Source organism: Brachyistius frenatus, unplaced genomic scaffold (assembly GCF_029030835.1).
Source record: "Brachyistius frenatus isolate BFR_SWC_R1_liver_20210118 unplaced genomic scaffold, ASM2903083v1 Contig_172, whole genome shotgun sequence".
NCBI lineage: Eukaryota > Metazoa > Chordata > Actinopteri > Embiotocidae > Brachyistius > Brachyistius frenatus.
In genome coordinates this window covers 1-22494 of record NW_027210771.1, presented here as the reverse complement: position 1 = coordinate 22494, position 22494 = coordinate 1, and the positions used below count along the sequence as shown (strand labels likewise).

Below are 22494 nucleotides of genomic sequence, written 5' to 3'. Positions count from 1 at the left end.
AGTTGTTCATTTATTTATATTTAACTTCATAATTAACTTTTTATTCACATGATAATGTAAACTATTGTATTATACATTCATTCATTTTAAAAGTAGCATGAGATTTATGACAAATATCATTTTAAAAAGTAGAAATATGGGTTATAAAACAGGATTATAACATATTAAGATGAGGCTTTTATTTTGTTTTATTGCCACACTTCCGGTGTGGTTGCCGCAGCCCTGACGCTCCCTCCGCCCCTACCTCGCTCTGCCAAATAGTGCAACTGAGAGGAAATACAAGCACACCGACAGACACATTACGCTGCAGAAAAGTGATCATTCCTTCTGTTGAATGCGACAGAGGAGGAGACAAAGGAGGAGACAGGAGGAGACGGGAGGAGACGGGACGAGGCAGGAGGAGACAAGAGGAGATAGGAGGAGGAGACAAGAGGAGGAGATAGGAGCAGGAGACAGGAAGAGACAGGAGGAGACAGGAGCAGGAGACAGGAAGAGGCAGAGGAGGAGACAAGAGGAGACAGGAGACAGTCGGAGACAGGTGGAGGCAGGAGGAGACAGAAGGGGACAAGAGGAGACAGGAGGAGACAGGCGCAAGAGACAGGAGGAGACAGAGGAGGAGACAGAGGAGGAGATAGGAGAAGACCTTTGACCTGTAACCAGCCCTTCTCGTCTTTATAAGAGATGAATATATTTACATCTCATCCTTCCACGGTGTCACTGAACTCATCAACAATAAAAGATTAATAACAGAGTTACAAGTGAACCCTGATCAACATAAAACACATGCAGATCCTCCATCTTACGAAACATGACTTCCTCCTCCACCGACCGCTTCTCTTCATTTCGATCTTTCTCGTGAGCCAGATGTTCATTTCTACAGCCTCACGAAGCACTCTGTGTTCCTCTATGGGAGGTTTGTACCGGGACCTCCAGCTGCCTCTGGGAGGAGAACACACTGAACACACCTGGACTCCCGGCCAGCGGTCAGGAGGATCCTCGGAAACCACTGGAGCCGAGCAGCATGGGAAGGTTGTAGAACAGAGATTCCTCCTGTCTGTCTGCCTGTCTGTCTGCCTGTCTGTCCGTCTCTCTGTCCGTCTGCCTGTCTGTCCGTCCGTCCGTCTGTCTCTGTCCATCCGTCTGTCTCTGTCCATCTCACATCCCTTTGAACTGCTGCATGATTGACAGGAGGTGTTCGCTGTGTGTGTGTGTGTGTGTGTGTGTCCTGTGTGTGTCTCTCCTGTGTGTGTGTAGCCCCTGTATGTGTGTGTGTATGTGTGTGTATGTATGTGTGTGTGTGTGTGTGTGTGTGTGTGTGTGTGTGTGTGTGTGTGTGTGTGTGTGTGTGTGTGTGTGTGTGTGTGTGTGTGTGTGTGTGTGTGTGTGTGTGTGTGTGTGTGTGTGTCACGTGTGTGTGTGTGTGTGTGTGTGTGTGTGTGTGTGTGTGTGTGTGTGTGTGTGTGTGTGTGTGTGTGTGTGTGTGTGTGTGTGTGTGTGTGTGTGTGTGTGTGTGTGTGTGTGTGTGTGTGTACTCTCAGTCTGCAGAGTTCCCTCCTCTCTCGGTCGTTCTCTTCAGCTCGTGCACGAAGCCACGCCTCATTCTGAGAACGATGCCTGTCGAGCATCTCCTGGACCTCCTGACACGCACGCACACACGCACACACACACACACACACACACACACACACATATATATCAGATTAGGTAAATGTATGACATGACATAATATTAGGCTAGATTCCTTTTTTTTAATTGTTTTTAAATTCAGATCAGATCAGACCAGATTCGATTTGATTTGATGAGATGAGATCAAATCGGATCAGATCCGATTAGATTAGATTAGATTAATAGTAAACCTGTTGCTGTGTTTGTCTGTGAGCTTCATGAGCATCTTTGTCTCTTTGCAGAGCAGCAGCAGCTTTGGACAACTCTGACTTCTCTCTGGAAAAAAAATCAACAGTAAAATGATCATTTGTGAACGTTTATATACCGATGCTAACAGAGTTGAGCATCTGATCTGTTGCCATGGTGATCTCTTCAGAGACTCCATGCGTTTTCTACTGAAGTTACAAATGGTGGTGACACATCGATATTCTGTGCATTAACTTGTGATCTGATATAAAGATGTGAAACATGGTCATGTACTGGTCCAGTTTCTGGAACTCCTGGTCCAGCAGACTGAAGGCTGTCTGGATCATTTTCATGGCCTGATCTCGTACTGCACTGAAGTCTCTGTGGACCAACACCTGCAACAGGAAATAAGGTTATCTGTGTTAGTACGTAGCAACCAGGACTGCTAATATGATGTACAACCATGTTTCTAAAATAGTGGTGACACTGTGGAAAATGTAGATAAAAACAGAATGTGATGATTTGAAAATCCCTTAAACTCATATTTGGTTGAAAATAGACCAAACACAACATTTATCTTGTTTTATATGAATATATGCTCATTTTGAGTTGAAGGCAGCAACATGTCTCTATAAAGTTCTTCCAGGTTCATGTTCACCACTGAGCTGCATCACCTCTCCTTTTAACAACGTTAACGTAAACATTTGGGAACTGAGGAGACCAGTTTCTGGAGTTTTGAAAGTGAAATGTGGTCCCGTTCTTGGCTGATGTAGGATTTCAGCTGCTCAACAGTTCAGCGTCTCCTTTGTTGTATTTTTCATGTCATGATGCTCCAGATGTTTTCAATGATTAACAGGTCTGGACTGCAGGAGGCCAGTTTATCAGCGGACTCTTCTACTACAGAGCCATGCTGTTGTAATATAACTGAGCGCTGATAACAAGCTGGATGGTCCCTCTCCTCTTTAGCCTGGAGGATGCAGCGTCCATGATTTCCAAACAGAATCTCAGATTGTGATCCATCAGACCTCAGGACAGTTTTCCACTTCACCTCAGTCCATCTTCAATGATCTCAGGTCCAGAGAAGGCGGCGGTGTTTCTGATCATGTTTCTATCTGGTTTCTTCTTTGGAGAGTTTTAACCTTCATTTGTGGACGCAGCAATGAACTGTGTTCACAGACGATGGTTTTCACAAGTGTTCCTGAGCCCATGCAGTGATTTCCACTCCAGAATAGTGTGTTTTTAATGCAGTGCTGCCTGAGGGCCGAAGATCACCACCATCCAATAATAGTTTCCAGCCTTGTCCCTTGTGTTCAGAGATTTCTCCAGATTCTCTGAATCTTTTAATGATATTATGAACCGTAGACGATGAAATCCACTAATTCTTTGGAGTTTTACGTTGAGGAACAATATTCTTAGATTGTTGCACTGATTGTCTTTCACAGTGTGTGTGTGTGTGTGTGTGTGTATTTCTCTATGTTTCTATGTGTATGTTTTTGTGTGAGTGTGTGTGTCATCACCTGTGCATTAGCTGCAGTGTTCCTCTGCTGGCTGGATGGAGTCGACTCACTCAGCTCATAGCGCACGTTGGGAACTTTTGTTGGAGTGAAGCTGTTAACAGTCAGAACAAGAATGAAACCAGAGTGTTCAAACTGAGAGTGAGAGTCAAACTGAGCATGACGGAAACCTGAACCAGATAGAAACCTGAACCAGATAGAAACCTGAACCAGAACTAGGTGTGTGCAGCAGCTGCTGACCTGTGACTCACTCCCTGGAGACCGAACTCTGACAGAATCTCCTTCATCACTGTGGAGACAGTCGTGTCATGTTTACATCACAGTGCAGCGACATACGTGGCCTTCAGGTTAAAACTGTTCTTGTGAACGAAACTAACTGTCCAGATATTGACAAGTATTCAGAAAAGTACCCGTTCACTTTATTCCATTGTATTTTCATTTTAAAGGGATAAAACCGTCAGTTTTCCATTCATTTACACTCAATAACCCATAATGACAAAGTGAACACTACAGTGAACGTTTCAGTTCAATACATTTTCAGAAATTCTAAAAGCACATCTTCTCTTTGTCATTGTGAATTATTGAGTGTTGAGATTGTTGGGGAAAAAAAGTCAATTTTATCCATTCAAACAAATATACAAAATAATAAAGTGTGAGTGAGTCTGAATCCTTTCTGAATTCATTTCATTCATTGGTCTTTTCCTTTGAGCGCTCCTCTAGCGCCACCTTCAGGACAAACTTTACACTGTAGCTCTATTACTGCTGGGTAAAGCAGCTCGAAAAATCACAAGTAGAATAATGTACATGTTCACAGTGTACCTGGTTGTCTCTCTGACGGGTTGATGAGTTTCATAACCTTCAGGTCATTAAAGTCCTGCTCTTCATTCTGCCCTCCGAACACATGCAGCTGTCAATCAAACAAACACACAGAGCATATTTTATGACAATAATGATGATGAAGATAAATAAAATTAAATATTGAGCGGCCTGCTGACATGGCTGTGGAGGATGAAGGCAGTGTGTCCGTGACGACGAGCCGGAGGAATCCCAACATACAGCGGGACCTTCCACTTCATCTTACCTGGAGGGAATTATGGGAGAGTACAAAGAAAAGAGAATAACTCCTTTAAAGAAAAGACAAAAACTCCTTTAAAGAAAAGACAATAACTCCCTTAAAGTTCTTTATAATGCATCAGAGTGAATTTAATGCATCTCACTCACCAATACTAAGTTTATGAATCTCATTGGATGATGTCACCATGCCATCCTCATTTGTGCTTTTGCCACCCAACAGGTAGATATCCTACATTTAACACAGGAAACAGGAAGACAACATTGTTCTGTTTTTTTTAAAACTACTTTTACTCATCTACTCTTCATGTCTTCTAATTTAAAAATAATTCGTTACCTTATTTTATTTGTCAAATATTAAATTCTATATCAAATATTAAAAATATGACAGAAAAAAGAGGACGTGCAATAACACGAGTCACAAAATCGTAGGGAGGAGGTCAGGGCGGACGGAGTGGTCCACAAAACATCGGACCTTAAGACAACGAAAATCATGGTTTCTTTCAACCATGGCCAGCGGCGGCACGGTGGTGCAGTGGTTAGCACTGTCACTTCACAGCTAAAAGGTTCAGGGTTCGAATCTGGTCCTGGGCCTTTCTGTGCGGAGTTTGCATGTTCTCCCTGTGCTTGCGTGGGTTCTCTCCGGGTTCTCCGGCTTCCTCCCATCATCCACAAACATGCACCTCAGGTCAGGTTACCTGGCGCCGCGCGAGTGGCAGCCTGCTGCAGCATCTCCCCCCTGAGAGCCCCCCTGCTGTAGCGAAGAAATTTCCCTCGGGGATTAATAAAGTGTATAAAAAAAAAATTGTTTTTTTTAAATAAAAGTAACCATGACAACGAAGGTCCCCTCTTCTACCCAAACCCCGATCTTTCCCTGAATCTGAACCCTGACCAACTAAGGTGCTGTATTTTATTCTACCATTACGACCACTGATTCAAGAAATGTTACGAGTCATATCAGAGGGTAGCAACTTGTTTATCAATATATGGTATAATATATTAATACATTATTTGTATTTTTACAACTATAACAAAAGAAAACTTCAACTGCAGATGAAGTTGTGTGTGCGCATGTGTGTACCTTGTCATGGTGTGCAGTCAGTGTGTGTCCGCTGCAGGCGGCAGGTGATTCTCCTTTCACCTCAAATTTCTGCCACAGTAGGTTTTCTTCAAACACAGAGGTCAAAGGTCAGAGGTCAGAGGCTAATAAATACTTAATCAGAGGTGGAACCGGTCTGATGTCACAGTTTGTTTAATTCAACATTTAATTCAACTTTCTGAAGCTGTAGATACAACCTGGTATCACACCAACAAAACTAAACACCTGTCAGTCCACCACGGCTCGGCATGTCAGTGTCACGTTTCACCTCACCCAGGTGTGAACAGTAAGCTGTCTCTGGGTTAGCCACCAAAAAGCACACGCTTCAGTTTGGGACGAAATCCACATCACGAAGATGTCGTCCCTATTGTACTTTGAATCACCTCCTTCACATGACCTCCTTCTTTGACCCTGAACATACCAGCTTGGTCTTTTCATGCTCTGACCAGGCAGAATGCGACAGCGGCACAGTGTCCTCTAGTGGACTGACGGCTGTATTACCAGTGTTTTAAATAACATTCAGAAAAAAGTTCTGAAGCGCATTTAATTATTTTGTATCTATTTTTCAACACTATTCATTTCACTGTATTTATTACGTCAATTTGCTCTAACTTGCTCGTAACGGTTAGATATGGAGTTTTCTGACCATTAGAAGTAAAGGTCCTCCAAAGTTACAAATAATAATTATTTTATTTATTTGATCATTTTTATTCTATTGATACGCTGTTGTTTCACGTGACGTTGAAGTTCAGTTAATGTTGCAATTTTAAACTCAACACTTCAACTTTGTAACAAGTAAAACAACTTCCCCACATTTAATCATTGATCTCACCTAATGTTTGTTTTACCAGTTTACCTGTTTCACCTGTATGCAGATGACTGAAGTTTGTTCAGGTGAAGTGGAACCAGAACAGATTATTCACTGATGTACTGAATCAGCATTCACCTGTGCTGAGAACATACAGGTGTTTACTGAAGTCTCCTCCTGCTCCAAAACCTCCAACCAGGAACATCTGATCACCAACCAGAGTAGCACTCTGACCCCAGCTACACACACACACACACACACACACACACACACACACACACACACACACACACACACAGAAGCATTATATTATTATATTTTTAAGAAGGAGACAGGAGTCTCAAACACAGAATAATCAAATAATTACAACCCCGTTTCCGAGTTGAGAAACTGTAAAATGTAAACAAAAACATTTTACACAGTGTCACTACTTTTTCAGAAACTATGATATAGTTGCATTATTAAGAAGAAGACAGAAGTCTCACAGGGCTGGAGGCGGTGATCCACCTGTTCTGACCGGCGTCCAGGTGAAGGACACTGAAACAGAGTAAGATCTAAATCTGATCTCTACAAACCAACACCAGTTATTTCACTTAAAAAAGAAATGTTGACTGACGTATTGATGACCGGATTTGTTTCTCTGTTTGTTTGTTTGTTTGTTTGTTTGTTTTACTTGTGTTGAAGACCATGAGGTCGTCTGTTGGATTTTGTCCCAGAAGGCCTCCGTAGACATAGATGTTGTCTCCAATGACAGCAGAGCTGTGTCTGAGGGCTCTGAGGGAAACACCTCCGACAGGTAAACACTCCCAGGTCAGAGACACTAGAGGAAGGAAACACCTCCGACAGGTAAACACTCCCAGGTCAGAGACACTAGAGGAAGGAAACACCTTCGACAGGTAAACACTCCCAGGTCAGAGACACTAGAGGAAGGAAACACCTCCGACAGGTAAACACTCCCAGGTCAGAGACACTAGAGGAAGGAAACACCTTCGACAGGTAAACACTCCCAGGTCAGAGACACTAGAGGAAGGAAACACCTCCGACAGGTAAACACTCCCAGGTCAGAGACACTAGAGGAAGGAAACACCTCCGACAGGTAAACACTCCCAGGTCAGAGACACTAGAGGAAGGAAACACCTCCGACAGGTAAACACTCCCAGGTCAGAGACACTAGAGGAAGGAAACACCTTCGACAGGTAAACACTCCCAGGTCAGAGACACTAGAGGAAGGAAACACCTCCGACAGGTAAACACTCCCAGGTCAGAGACACTAGAGGAAGGAAACACCTCCGACAGGTAAACACTCCCAGGTCAGAGACACTAGAGGAGAGGAAACACCTCCGACAGGTAAACACTCCCAGGTCAGAGACACTAGAGGAAGGAAACACCTTCGACAGGTAAACACTCCCAGGTCAGAGACACTAGAGGAAGGAAACACCTCCGACAGGTAAACACTCCCAGGTCAGAGACACTAGAGGAGGGAAACTCCATCACAGCACTGTTAACCTTCATGAAAGGAAACTATGAACACAAAGCGGGCTGAAGGGCGCCACCTGCTGTTCAACACGCTCACCTATATCGAAGCTGTGGACCCCTGGGAGACATTCAGCTGCATCAGGGCTGGACGCTCCTCCAAACAGATACAGCCTCCCTTTGACGACACTGAGAGGACAAAACAAAGTCTCCGTTCATCCTGCTGGTCCCACTCAGAACCAACACCTGGACCCGAAACTGGGTCTCAACAGAACAAGAACCGATGCTTCACATGAAACTAATTCACATTCAGAGAAGAATCTCTGGAGCCTCATGTCTTAAATCATAAACTTCAGCCGCTTCAGGTTTTGAAATTCAAAGTGTATTATAATACAAATACATTTAAAATGTATTATAGGTGTATGATAAGTAAATGTTGTGTATTATAATATAAGTATTTAAAATGTATTATAGGTGTATGATAAGTAAATGTTGTGTATTATAATATAAGTATTTTTAAAATGTATTATAGGTGTATGATAAGTGTTAGAAGTGGGCTGTGGAGCTTACCACAGAGTGTGTCCTTGTCTGGTGGAGGGAACTTCCCCACTCTGAGGAATCTCCTCCCACATCACATCATCAGGAGTAACTACAGAGAACAACCATTTATATTCAAATTATTCAATTATTATCATCATCATCATTATTATTATTATTATTAGCCTATATGATTAACATGAGGATTATTCCAAACCATCTGACTCCTGGCTTTCTCCAGATAATATTATTATTATATAATTATTTTTAATAATAATATAGGAAATATTTAGTTAAAAGTAATGAGAACTTTTCTTGTTTTTAAACTGTTTTTGTTGTTTTTAGGGGCAGAATTTTAAGGCACTCTGTAGAAAACTAATTTCTATTTTCATTCATTACTTCCAACCAAGTTGCATTGTGGGTAAACTTAAGCCCTAAAAAACGTGTTCAATGTATTTCCTGTCTCATAAAATGTTTGAATACATTTTAAATCGCAATGTTTACATGGGATGACTCTAAAAAAACATCCAGAGCACCAGCGAACCTCCACAGAGTACGACTTTAATTTGTACCTGTCAGCATGTAGAAGTCATTGAAGTAAACAGGACGGGAGTCCTGAAGCAAACAGAAGAGACACGTTAACAGAAACATGGAGCTCCAGCTTCCACGTTTCAGTTGGACTGCAGCTGAAAGCAAAATGTCTCACGGAGAGAAAAACGAACTGCAGCATCACCTGCTCGATGCTGCCGGATCCTCCGAAGACAAAGGCAACGTTTCCTGCCACAGCTAACGCGTGGCCGTGTCTGTGGAAGAGGAGACAGGTGACGGGAAGAGGAGGTGATGGAAGAGAGGGTAACAGAAAGAGGAGGGAACGGGAAGAGGCGGTGACAGGAAGAGGAGGTAAGGGGAAGAGGAGGTGACGGGAAGAGGAGGTGATGGAAGAGAGGGTAACAGGAAGAGGAGGTAACGGGAAGAGGAGGTGACAGAAAGAGGAGGTGATGGAAGAGAGGGTAACAGGAAGAGGAGGTAACGGGAAGAGGAGGTGACAGAAAGAGGAGGTGATGGAAGAGAGGGTAACAGGAAGAGGAGGTAACGGGAAAAGGAGGTGACAGGAAGAGGAGGTGACAGAAAGAGGAGGTGATGGAAGAGAGGGTAACAGGAAGAGGAGGTGACAGGAAGAGGAGGTGACAGAAAGAGGAGGTGATGGAAGAGAGGGTAACAGGAAGAGGAGGTGACGGGATCTCTGATCTCAACATAATACATCTTTTGACGAGCAGCAGCGCCTGCAAATACACCTGAAAATTACCGGTGAATACTGAAATGTATGTATGAGGAGGTAACGGAAGAGGGAGGTGTATGTAAAGCGTCTGCACACTGATGCAGGAATGTCAGTCACACTCCACCGTTCACCGTTAAAAATATATGTTCATTTTTAATTTGATGGCAGCAACACGTCTCAAAAACGTTGGGACAGGATCAACAGAAGACTGGAAAAGTTGTGTAACACTAAATAAAAATGTGAGACTGCTGCTTTTTTCCTGTTTCTTTTAATCAGGTTTCCTCCATAAACTTAATTGCCTGTTAATTATTGTAACCATGAGACAAAGGACCTCTAACTTTACCAAAGTATTTATTTCATATTTTATATAATTTATATTTATGCATATATATTTAGGTCAGAGGACTCACCTGGGACTTGGAGTTTCTCCCCTCACCTCTTTCTCCAGCCAGTGACCGCTGGCTAATGCCATCTTCACATTTACTGTCTCTCTCTATCTCTATCACACACACACGCACACACGCACATTATATTTTGTGGGTTTGTGTTCCAGATGACATCCTTCCATCAGTACACTAACACATAGTACTCGTACATGTGAGGACTCTTACTGTGCAGTACTTTAATATAGACACACTGACAGGAAATGACCTCATCATGTGAACACATCACCCTCCAACACATCTGCAGCATTAATTATTTTACCCAGAAATAAAGAAAATGTCTTGCTACACATTTCATCCTTTCTGCTTTGTGTTTTGGAGTCGAGTTTTTTTTTTCTTTAGATTTTTCTGCTGTTCTCGTTGCTCAAGTCTGGTAGGAGTGACAACCTGTTGCACATAATCTACCGCAACTCAACTCTGTGCAACAGGAACTGAAGACAGATCTCAACCCCAGAGTGAGGTCGTCTTTCAGAATGCCATTTTTCCCCTGTAGGTGGCACTACAGCAGGCTTATAAACATAACAAAGGTTGAAATGCAGAGGAAAGTGTGGCCATAAAGGACACGTTCTCTTCCATTTAACAAACAACATCAGCAGGGTGAAACCTACCTGTGCAGGTTTCTGCAGTCACCTCAGCTCACAGTCCAACAAATGTCCACTGAGTCTCACCTTACAGGTAAGCTACCCTTCCCTCTGCAGGTACACTGTTGCTTAGCGACGCCTCCAAACACGCTGCAGAGCAGCCAGTCAGCATCAGGAAGCGGTGAGAACTATTGAAAAGAAGAAGGATCAGTATCAGCAGCACCAGGTGGTCCATTTCTCCGGAGACATCGTGGGAACAAACAAAAAGCCTCATCCCTGACGAACTGGGACTGGGCTCCAACAGTTTCACGTGGATCTCTCCTATTATTAAATATTAATAATAATAATGAGTCATCATTTTCTTGTGTTTACTTTGGGGTCACTCAGGAAAGACCTCACAGGTAGCAGAGACTCCTGAATAAGTACCATGTTTTCTGGAATTCTCATCAAAAAGCCTCAAATAATCCCTCGCTGTTAAATTTGTATTTGAGTTGGATGAAAGAGTCTGCTGGGATGGAGATACTTCATGAAAAGGAGGTGCAGTTGAAAGCAACACAGACAGAGGGCGACAAACTCAAAGATGGTGCTGTAGATGGTGAAGGAAACAGAAGATGAGGAGGGTCTGTAGATGGTGGAGGACACAGAGGAGGAGGAGGGTCTGTAGATGGTAGAGGAAACAGAAGATGAGGAGGGTCTGTAGATGGTGGAGGAGAGAGAGGAGGAGGAGGGTCTGTAGATGGTGGAGGAAACAGGAGGAGGGTCTGTAGATGGTAGAGGAAACAGAAGATGAGGAGGGTCTGTAGATGGTGGAGGAGAGAGAGGAGGAGGAGGGTCTGTAGATGGTGGAGGAGAGAGAGGAGGAGGAGGGTCTGTAGATGGTGGAGGAGACAGAGGAGGAGGAGGGTCTGTAGATGGTGGAGGAAACAGGAGGAGGGTCTGTAGATGGTGGAGGAGACAGAGGAGGAGGAGGGTCTGTAGATGGTGGAGGAAACAGAGGAGGAGGAGGGTCTGTAGATGGTGGAGGAGATAAAGGAGGAGGGTCTTTAGATGGTGGAGGAGACAGAGGAGGAGGAGGGTCTGTAGATGGTGGAGGAGACAGAGGAGGAGGAGGGTCTATAGATGGTGGAGGAAACAGGAGGAGGGTCTGTAGATGGTGGAGGAGACAGAGGAGGAGGAGGGTCTGTAGATGGTGGAGGACACAGAGGAGGAGGAGGGTCTGTAGATGGTGGAGGAAACAGAGGAGGAGGAGGGTCTGTAGATGGTGGAGGAGACAGAGGAGGAGGAGGGTCTGTAGATGGTGGAGGAAACAGGAGGAGGGTCTGTAGATGGTGGAGGAGACAGAGGAGGAGGAGGGTCTGTAGATGGTGGAGGAGACAGAGGAGGAGGGTCTGTAGATGGTGGAGGAGATAAAGGAGGAGGGTCTTTAGATGGTGGAGGAGACAGAGGAGGAGGAGGGTCTGTAGATGGTGGAGGAGACAGAGGAGGAGGAGGGTCTGTAGATGGTGGAGGAGTTAGAGAAGGAGGGTCTGTAGATGGCGGAGGAGACAGAGGAGGAGGAGGGTCTGTAGATGGTGGAGGAGACAGAGGAGGAGGGTCTGTAGATGGTGGAGGAAACAGGAGGAGGGTCTGTAGATGGTGGAGGAGATAGAGGAGGAGGAGGAGGGTCTGTATATGGTGGAGGAGACAGAGGAGGAGGAGGGTCTGTGGATGGTGGAGGAGACAGAGGAGGAGGAGGGTCTGTAGATGGTGGAGGAGACAGAGGAGGAGGGTCTGTAGATGGTGGAGGAAACAGGAGGAGGGTCTGTAGATGGTGGAGGAGATAGAGGAGGAGGAGGAGGGTCTGTATATGGTGGAGGAGACAGAGGAGGAGGAGGGTCTGTGGATGGTGGAGGAGACAGAGGAGGAGGAGGGTCTGTAGATGGTGGAGGAGACAGAGGAGGAGGAGGGTCTGTAGATGGTGGAGGAGGAGTCTGTAGATGGTGGAGGAAACAGCGGAGGAGGAGGGTCTGTAGATGGTGGAGGAGACAGAGGAGGAGGAGAGTCTGTAGATGGTGGAGGAGGTAGAGGAGGAGGAGGGTCTGTAGATGGTAGAGGAGACAGAGGAAGAAGAGGGTCTGTAGATGGTGGAGGAGACAGAGGAGGAGGATCTGTACATGGTGGAGGAAACAGGAGGCTGGTCTGTAGATGGTGGAGGAGACAGAGGAGGAGGGTCTGTAGATGGTGGAGGAGACAGAGGAGGAGGAGGGTCTATAGATGGTGGAGAAGACAGGAGGAGGAGGGTCTGTAGATGGTGGAGGAGACAGAGGAGGAGGAGGGTCTGTAGATGGTGGAGGAGACAGAGGAGGAGGGTCTGTAGATGGTGGAGGAGATAAAGGAGGAGGGTCTGTAGATGGTGGAGGAGTTAGAGAAGGAGGGTCTGTAGATGGCGGAGGAGACAGAGAAGGAGGGTATGTAGATGGCGGAGGAGACAGAGGAGGAGGAGGGTCTGTAGATGGTGGAGGAGACAGAGGAGGAGGGTCTGTAGATGGTGGAGGAAACAGGAGGAGGGTCTGTAGATGGTGGAGGAGATAGAGGAGGAGGAGGAGGGTCTGTATATGGTGGAGGAGACAGAGGAGGAGGAGGGTCTGTGGATGGTGGAGGAGACAGAGGAGGAGGAGGGTCTGTAGATGGTGGAGGAGACAGAGGAGGAGGAGGGTCTGTAGATGGTGGAGGAGGAGTCTGTAGATGGTGGAGGAAACAGCGGAGGAGGAGGGTCTGTAGATGGTGGAGGAGACAGAGGAGGAGGAGAGTCTGTAGATGGTGGAGGAGGTAGAGGAGGAGGAGGGTCTGTAGATGGTAGAGGAGACAGAGGAAGAGGAGGGTCTGTAGATGGTGGAGGAGACAGAGGAGGAGGATCTGTACATGGTGGAGGAAACAGGAGGCTGGTCTGTAGATGGTGGAGGAGACAGAGGAGGAGGGTCTGTAGATGGTGGAGGAGACAGAGGAGGAGGGTCTGTAGATGGTGGAGGAGACAGAGGAGGAGGAGGGTCTGTAGATGGTGGAGAAGACAGGAGGAGGAGGGTCTGTAGATGGTGGAGGAAACAGAGGAGGGTCTGTAGATGGTGGAGGAGACAGAGGAGGAGGGTCTGTAGATGGTGGAGGAGACAGAGGAGGAGGAGGGTCTGTAGACATATTTTTTTCTTGGCCTGTTACAGGTTATACTATAACTATGTTTATAACTATAACTATATACACAACTATGACTATAAATATAAATATAACTACAACTATAACTATGACTATAAATGTAACAATAACAATAACCATGACTATGACTAAATATAGCTAACTATAATGTTAAGTTGAATCAGATTTATTGATGTTCAGTTGAATCAGATTGATTAATGTTCAGTTGAATAAGATTGATTAATGTTCAGTTGAATCAGATTGATTAATGTTCAGTTGAATAAGATTGATTAATGTTCAGTGAGCGAGCTCAGAGACTTCGAACACAGCAAAAACATTGGAACAGAATCAGGTGTAAAAATCCAAGCCGTATAAAAACCCTCCATCAGTTCAGTTGAGGAACGACAGCTTCTTAAATCAAACTGTCTTCTTTGGTCGGTTCATGAAAAGTCTATTGGTCGGGACATCTACAACTTCTTCTGTGTTCGTGTTAGGAGGCCTTTTATTGGCTGCTGACAGTCCTGCTGGAGGTCCACACGTCGTATGATTCATGAGAAGACGTCCGCCACGTCGTATGACACATGAGAAGATGTCCGTCGTATGACACGAGAAGACGTCAGAGGGTTACTGAGATGGCAGCAGGCTGCTGGATGAGACGGTGAGAGCAGAGGTCAGTCTGGAGGAGAGCAGCTGCTCGGTGGTGGAGACTCAGATGCTGCTGTCACTGCAGGAAGGCTGCAGCTGCCTCTCTGATGCAGGACACCGCCTTCTGGATGTCCTCTGCAGTTTGCTCGATGGTCACCACCACTCGGACGCTGAGGACACAGACAGACGCAGCAGGACAGTGTCAAGGCTGACGTCTTCTCCACATGCAACTCCATTCAAACATCTGGAGTCCTCTCACTTCACATGTCCACCTGCATTCTGATGAGGTTCTACCAACGTTCACTAAGTCGCTCTGCACCCAGTTTGCTATTTAATAAACTGGAAACCATCAGTTCCCACTCTCCTCTCTTTAGTTCCCACTCTACTCGCTTTAGGTCCCATCCTAGTCTCTTTAGTTCCCACCCTCCTTGCTTTAGTTCCCTCTCTCTTCTCTTTAGTTCCCACTCTCCTCTCTCTAGTTCCCACTTTTCTCATCAGTTGCCACCCTCCTCTCTTTAGTTGCCACCCTCCTCTCTTTAGTTGCTACCCTCCTCGCTTTAGTTCCCACCCTTCTATCTTTAGTTCTCATCCTCTTCTCTTTAGTTCCCACTCTCCTCTTTTTAGTTCCCACCCTTCTCTCTTTAGTTCCCACTCTCCTCTCTTTAGTTCCCACTCCTCTCTTCAGTTCCTAGTCTTCCAGATGTTTAAATGTAATCATCAGACTATGACCAGACAGAAAACTTTCATTTGAAATTACATCTTTAAATGCAGATTAAGTATAAAACAGTTAACTGTCCCCGTTGGACCGTAAGTCTTGTATTCATTTCTATTTGTCTTATTGTCCAACCAACACTGCATCTGAAATATAAAAAAATATTCAACATGTCTCACAGATGCAGGGTTTTTATCTTTACAGAGCAGTTAGTTCCTGAAACAGTTGGTCAACATTAAACAGAAGAACAGAGTTCCTGTTGGGACTATTTTCGTCCGTTACCTGGGCGGGGGGAGGAAGCGCTCCTCCTTCTCCAGGTAGCGTGCGAGGGTCAGAGCCACGTGTCTCTCCAAACACTGAAACACATCACAGAGTGGATGAGACCCGGAGCAACAACCAACCAGTGAACTGGAGGAGACAAACAGCTGTTTCCTCTTTGTAGTCTGACCTGCCTCTCTGAACATGTCTCCTCATCTGAACACGCGTGTCTCCAACAACATGTGTGTGGATGTGATGTGGACTTACGTAATCTACGACGGAGCGCAGCAGCTGCATGTCGGCGTCTCTGCAGCCTGAACCTTTCTGCAGCTGCAGGTGAAGAGCCGGAGCGAACGGTTCCCCCACCAGCTTCAGACCCGCAGTTCTGTCACACACACACGCACACACACACACACGCACACGCACACACACACACACACACACACACACACACACACACACACATTCAACAACACAATCTGGACACACAACTCATCTGCAGCAGCTGTGTGTGAAGGTGGATCACAATCTGAGGAGTGCTGGAGGTCCGACCCGGTATCAGCAGGGTCTACCTCATGAAGTGGGTGTGGTCTGTCCCACCTGGAGCTCAGCTAAAATGCAGACTGAACTGGACAGGAAGTAGAGACTCACTGCAGACTGAACTGTGTCTATAAAGCAGCTGTTTACTGATTCAGGTCCAGTGGAGGTTCGTATTGATTCTCATTTTGCACCTGTACCAGAAACACCTGAGACACCAAACTGTCATTCTCTGTGTCCTTCAGGAAATAAAGGATGTTCGTGTGTTCAGTAGAAGGACCTCACATCCTCAGTCAGTACCTCCACAGTGAAATCCAACCCTCCAGGTAAAGTCACAGGTAAATGAGGTCGTTACAAAGAAACAGTCCAACCACGGAAAAAACAACAGGGTGCTTATGAACTCACCCCTGTAAGGCCTTGTAGACATGTTGGCACTTTTCTCTCAGCACGGTGAAAATATCTGCAGAACACAAGACAGCAGGAGTCAGAAATGAAAAAGCCCTGTGCACCTGGACAGGTGTGTAGAGGTGTGCAGGGAGACAGACGGCGTACCTGGATCCTCCTCCATGATGTTCAGAGCCTCGATGGCAGCAGCAGCCAGCATGGGAGGCAGCGAGGCGGAGAAACAGTAGCCCTGTCCCGACAGGCGCTGAAACACACAGGACCGTTTACCGGATCAGCCGATGTCCTCCGATGAGAGACACTGAGTGGACGGAGACACCTGTCTCTGTGGGGACCAACCACAGCCGATGTTGGTTGTTCTCACCTGGTGGTCGATGACGAAGGAGCGTCCACAGCAGAAGCCCCCGATGGAGGCCACCGCGTTCTCCATGTTGGCACTGATCAGGTCGATGTCATCGATCTGCACGTATGATTCATACATGATCATCATGAGTACAGGTCAGAGCCACACACTCATGGATTTATTCTTTACGTGGATGTGCAGACTGGTCGGTACCGTCTGTGGGTTTTAAAGCCGAACGTACTCACACTGACTCCAAAGTGTTCTGTGACTCCGCGGCCATGATCTCCCAACACACCGAACGACATGCTCTCCTCCAGGAAGATCCGCACCTTGTACTTGTACTTGAGCTTCACCTGCCGATCACAAACACTCAGGACGTGAACAAATACAGCAGAGAGACACTGAGGTCACAGAGATACTGAGGTCACAGAGAGACACTGAGGTCACAGAGAGACACTGAGGTCAAAGGTGTTTGATTGACAGCAGCTTCAGTCTCTCAGATCAGTAGCTGAGGCTGTTCGTCACACTGTGGTGTTCATGTTTACTCTGCTAACACAGTCAGAACCGTTACAGACAGGCCTGGACATCACCAGTACACCCAGACCACCTCCACAGCGCCGCCGGCTGGACACCAGGAGGAGTCCACCACGTTGTACGTACCAGCTCGGGCAGAGGACAGATGTCGGCCGTGTTCATGTACAGCCCCTCCACCACAATGAACTTGCGGGTCACTCGAGCTTTACGAGGATTCTGCGGCAGAGACACAGCGTGTGAGTCCGTGTGGCGTTTCTCCAACAACGCTGAGGTTACCTGAACAGGTGAAGAGCCAACAGCTCCTACTAACCTTCTGGTCCTCCTGCTGCTGCTCCTTCAGCAGCCGCTCCAGATCCTCCAGGTCGTTGTGTTTGAAGTACTTGATGAAGCTGCGGGACGCCTGGAGGCCTTTCTGGATGGAGAAACAGGCCGCTTCATCCCTGGACACCAGAACCAGAACCACGGACGTCAGAGCCAGAACCACACATCCAGCAGTTTCACAACAGCAGGCTGCAGACGGTGTGTGTGTGTGTGTGTGTGTGTGTGTGTGTGTGTGTGTGTGTGTGTGTGTGTGTGTGTGTGTGTGTGTGTGTGTGTGTGTTCATCTTCTATGTAAACATATGTGTTCATATGCAACATGTATGTGGGTTTCTTACACAAAGATGATGTCGCCCCTCTTGGAGTACGCCGGGATGGCGCTCGCGATGGTCGCAAAGCCGTACGAGTAGATGATGGCCTCTTCTGTCTTCATGAATTTGGCCAGACGACTCTCGAGCTCCAGGTGAACATCTGTGGAGGAACCAGACGGTAAGTCCGCCGTAACATGACTGAGACTCCATCTCTGGAGGAACCAGACAGCGCTAATAGAACCGGACCTGGAGCGTTAGTAGAACCGGATCTGGAGCGTTAGTAGATACGGACCTGGAGCGTTAATAAAACTGGACCTGGAGCGCTAATAGAACCGGACCTGGAGCGTTAATAAAACTGGACCTGGAGCGCTAATAGAACCGGACCTGAAGCGTTAATAAAACTGGACCTGGAGCGCTAATAGAACCGGACCTGGAGCGTTAGTAGAACCGGATCTGGAGCGTTAGTAGATACGGACCTGGAGCGTTAATAAAACTGGACCTGGAGTGCTAATAGAACCGGACCTGAAGCGTTAATAAAACTGGACCTGGAGCGCAAATAGAACCGGACCTGGAGCGTTAGTAGAACCGGATCTGGAGCGTTAGTAGATTCGGACCTGGAGCGTTAATAGAATCGGACCTGGAGCGTTTTTAGAACCGGACCTGGAGTGCTAGTGGAACCGGACCTGGAGCGTTAATGAAACCGGACCTGGAACGTTAATAGAACCGGACCTGGAGCGTTAATAGAACCGGACCTGGAGCGTTAGTAGGAGATCAGAAGCTGAACTTTTGACCCACCAAACGTCCCGTAAAACCCTCGCGGTCCACATGTGCCCACTCCGTATTTCTTCAGCGACGCCAGGGCCTTTTGCTGAAGGAGGAGAGAAGAAATATTCAGTCAAAGGTCCGATCGAAGAGCGATTCACTTAAGAGAGCAGCTGGACGAACACCTGACCTTCACCCGCTCGTTGTCAAGGAGACCCAGGAAGTTAAACGATGCAAAGTTGACACACTCTTTTCCGTTGATGATGATTTTGTGGCTCGGAGGTCTGCAATGGAAACCATGGAAACAGTGTGTTTTTACTGTAGAGCTTCAGTCTAATAAAACACAGACACACACACACACACACACACACACACACACACACACACACACACACACACACACACACACACACAGAGCAGTTTTAAGTCTATGTATATATACTGAGCTGTATATATATATATATATATATATGTACAGTGGGTACGGAAAGTATTCAGACCCCTTTAAATTTTTCACTCTGTTTCGTTGCAGCCATTTGCTAAAATCAAAAAAGTTCATTTTATTTCTCATTAATGTACACTCAGCACCCCATGTTGACAGAAAAAAAACAGGAATGTAGAAATTTGTGCAAATTTATTAAAAAGGAAAAACTGAAATATCACATGGTCATAAGTATTCAGACCCTTTGCTGTGACACTCATATTTAACTCACATGCTGTCCATTTCTTCTGATCCTCCTTGAGATGGTTCTACTCCTTCATTGGAGTCCAGCTGTGTTTAATTAAACTGATTGGACTTGATTAGGAAAGGCACACACCTGTCTATATAAGACCTTACAGCTCACAGTGCATGTCAGAGCAAATGAGAATCATGAGGTCGAAGGAACTGTCCAAGGAGCTCAGAGACAGAGTTGTGGCAAGGCACAGATCTGGCCAAGGTTACAAAATAATTTCTGCAGCACTCAAGGTTCCTAAGAGCACAGTGGCCTCCATAATCCTTAAATGGAAGAAGTTTGGGACGACCAGAACTCTTCCTAGACCTGGCCGTCCAGCCAAACTGAGCAATCGTGGGAGAAGAGCCTTGGTGAGAGAGGTAAAGAAGAACCCAAAGATCACTGTGGCTGAGCTCCAGAGATGCAGTAGGGAGATGGGAGAACGTTCCACAAAGTCAACTATCACTGCAGCCCTCCACCAGTCGGGGCTTTATGGCAGAGTGGCCCGACGGAAGCCTCTCCTCAGTGCAAGACATATGAAAGCCCGCATAGAGTTTGACAAAAAACACATGAAGGACTCCCAGACTATGAGAAATAAGATTCTCTGGTCTGATGTGACCAAGATTGAACTTTTTGGCATTAGTTCTAAGCGGTATGTGTGGAGAAAACCAGGCACTGCTCATCACCTGCCCAATACAATCCCAACAGTGAAACATGGTGGTGGCAGCATCATGCTATGGGGGTGTTTTTCAGCTGCAGGGACAGGACGACTGGTTGCAATTGAAGGAAAGATGAATGCGGCCAAGTACAGAGATATCCTGGAAGAAAACCTCTTCCAGAGTGCTCTGGACCTCAGACTGGGCCGAAGGTTCACCTTCCAACAAGACAATGACCCGAAGCACACAGCTAAAATAACAAAGGCGTGGCTTCAGAACAACTCTGTGACCATTCTTGACCGGCCCAGCCAGAGCCCTGACCTAAACCCAATTGAGCATCTCTGGAGAGACCTGAAAATGGCTGTCCACCAACGTTCACCATCCAACCTGACGGAACTGGAGAGGATCTGCAAGGAAGAATGGCAGAGGATCCCCAAATCCAGGTGTGAAAAGCTTGTTGCATCATTCCCAAGAAGACTCATGGCTGTACGAGCTCAAAAGGGTGCTTCTACTCAATACTGAGCAAAGGGTCTGAATACTTATGACCATGTGATATTTCAGTTTTTCTTTTTTAATAAATTTGCACAAATTTCTACATTTCTGTTGTTTTCTGTCAAGATGGGGTGCTGAGTGTACATTAATGAGAAATAAAATGAACTTTTTTGATTTTAGCAAATGGCTGCAATGAAACAAAGAGTGAAAAATTTAAAGGGGTCTGAATACTTTCTGTACCCACTGTATATAAAAACATGTCCTGTGTGTTTTACCCTGAAACGACATCATAGCTGAGGGGGGGGTGGTCTCTGGAGGCGGGGGGGACCAGAGGCTCGGGCTGCCACTCCTCTATCAGGTCCTCCTTCTCCTGTAAGTATAGATCCATGTGACAGCTGATTAGTGACACACACATACACACGCACACGCATGCACACACACACCCTGCTGTGTGTGACGCTACCTTCTCGGTCAGTCGGTAGGTCTCGTGGAGTTTGTAGGTCTTGGAGAACAGAAGTCTGATGATCCACAGAATGAGGATGCCCTCCAGGATCAGGTGGTAGGCAGGAGCCTGACCAAGAGTTCAGATCACAAATTATATATAATATATAACATATATACATATAACGGAAACATACGTAGAACTCCTGTCTACAAATACACCTGCAGTCACAGGTGAAGGTGAGGAGCACACTTCCTGTCACCTGTCAGGTGTTCTCTCGCTGTCTGACAGCTGTTAGTGTCATAACATAACCCCCCCCCCCTTTTTTTTTTGGATGATCATGGACAGACAGTTTTATTTTGAAAGTCTGTTTCCTGTCTCCCAGCAGCTCAGATCAACGTTTGTCTTCTTCAGACTCTTTGAGCATCACAGCGTCTGAATCTACTGATGATGTTCATCTCACTGGATCATTTATTTATCATGTATCTATTTATTTATTTATCTATCGTTTAACTATTTATCTATCATTTATCTATTTATTTATCGTTTAACTATTTATTTATTTAATTATCAGGAGATATTTTAAAAATCTCTGACAGACTCACTGACATCACAACTTCAGTAGCACAGAGGAGCAGAGGTGTCAATCAGACCGGTTCACCTGTCCATCAATCAGGAGGTTCTGATCACTGGAACCTGGTTCTGATCTGATGGACCTGTGCTGAGCTCCATAGTGCTCTACTGTCAGCGGTGAACAGACGGAGCGGTCCGAGCGCCCCCTGCCGGCAGCTCCCCGGAACATAACGTAATGTTGAAGGTAAATAAAAGCCTGATGTTGGTGTTTCGGTGGTTTTATCCGTCAGCAGGACTCTGGATTAAAATACACTTTACAGATTAATTACACTGGCGGAGCTCCTATAATGTGTCAAATAAGTCCAGGAATCAGACAACTTCCGGGTTCTTCCTCCTCAGCGCCGACACACCGGACAGCTTTCCCAGGACACCTCTGACGACACCACTACGCAGGTAAACACACGAGGAGCCTGAACTCGTCGGGACATATTTCCCGCCGACAGAGCCTCGGAGGAGAAACACGTACCTCGTAGAAGGCTTGCACCATCTCCACCAACACCCACTGCTGTCCGGACGCCATGTTTGTCTCCCTGCTGCGACGTCATCAGCTGTGCTGCATTCACGGTCGACGACAGAAGTAGGACACCTCAGTGTCTACCATCAGCTGTGTGAGCAGGCCCTGCCCATCTCCTCCAGGTATCTCCTCCGAGTAGAAGTACGTCCGCAGCAGTGGACCGTCAACAACCGGGAGGATCGTCCGAGAGGCGGGAAGAGACCCCGCAGCGATTTATGTGATGACTAATGTGTTAGATTCAGTGTTTATATGATGACTAACATGTTAGATTCAGTGTTTATATGATGACTAACGTGTTAGATTCAGTGTTTATATGATGACTAACATGTTAGATTCAGTGTTTATATGATGACTAACGTGTTAGATTCAGTGTTTATATGATGACTAACATGTTAGATTCA

The 22494-nt window shown here is 46.2% G+C and overlaps 2 protein-coding genes across 2 annotated transcripts; both read right to left on the bottom strand.

The window, feature by feature from the left end:
* Positions 1-178: 178 nt before the first annotated feature.
* LOC138632060 (rab9 effector protein with kelch motifs) lies at positions 179-11381 on the bottom strand. The gene is made up of 18 exons (XM_069717333.1): positions 10043-11381; positions 9087-9156; positions 8926-8968; positions 8387-8465; positions 7917-8005; positions 7017-7163; positions 6829-6880; positions 6482-6582; positions 5518-5603; positions 4587-4668; positions 4361-4446; positions 4185-4272; positions 3606-3654; positions 3369-3459; positions 2146-2246; positions 1857-1941; positions 1441-1637; positions 179-266 (listed from the first exon to the last, which is right to left on the bottom strand). The coding sequence occupies exons 1-18, from the start codon at positions 10102-10104 to the stop codon at positions 179-181; spliced, it is 1596 nt and encodes a 531-aa protein (XP_069573434.1). The 5' UTR covers positions 10105-11381.
* A 2600-nt stretch (positions 11382-13981) lies between these two features.
* On the bottom strand, positions 13982-22148 carry sptlc1 (serine palmitoyltransferase, long chain base subunit 1). Its single transcript, XM_069717298.1, has 15 exons — positions 22046-22148; positions 20968-21075; positions 20780-20874; positions 18834-18927; positions 18677-18749; positions 17909-18041; positions 17563-17692; positions 17379-17468; positions 16964-17071; positions 16740-16835; positions 16526-16622; positions 16379-16433; positions 15704-15821; positions 15461-15534; positions 13982-14636 (listed from the first exon to the last, which is right to left on the bottom strand). The coding sequence occupies exons 1-15, from the start codon at positions 22097-22099 to the stop codon at positions 14543-14545; spliced, it is 1419 nt and encodes a 472-aa protein (XP_069573399.1). The 5' UTR covers positions 22100-22148; the 3' UTR covers positions 13982-14542.
* Between the last annotated feature and the right edge of the window lie 346 nt (positions 22149-22494).

Coding starts and splice junctions, on each gene's coding strand:
- LOC138632060 (XM_069717333.1), bottom strand. CDS start 10,104: ATGGCATTAGCCAGCGGTCACTGGCTGGAGAAAGAGGTGAGGGGAGAA. Junction 8,969..9,086: donor GATCCGGCAGCATCGAGCAG/GTGATGCTGCAG, acceptor TGTTTGCTTCAG/GACTCCCGTCCTGTTTACTT. Junction 7,164..7,916: donor GGTCCACAGCTTCGATATAG/GTGAGCGTGTTG, acceptor TCCTTCCTCTAG/TGTCTCTGACCTGGGAGTGT.
- sptlc1 (XM_069717298.1), bottom strand. CDS start 22,099: ATGGCGTCCGGACAGCAGTGGGTGTTGGTGGAGATGGTGCAAGCCTTC. Junction 18,750..18,833: donor TTGACAACGAGCGGGTGAAG/GTCAGGTGTTCG, acceptor CTCCTCCTTCAG/CAAAAGGCCCTGGCGTCGCT. Junction 15,822..16,378: donor GTCTACAAGGCCTTACAGGG/GTGAGTTCATAA, acceptor TGTGTGTGACAG/AACTGCGGGTCTGAAGCTGG.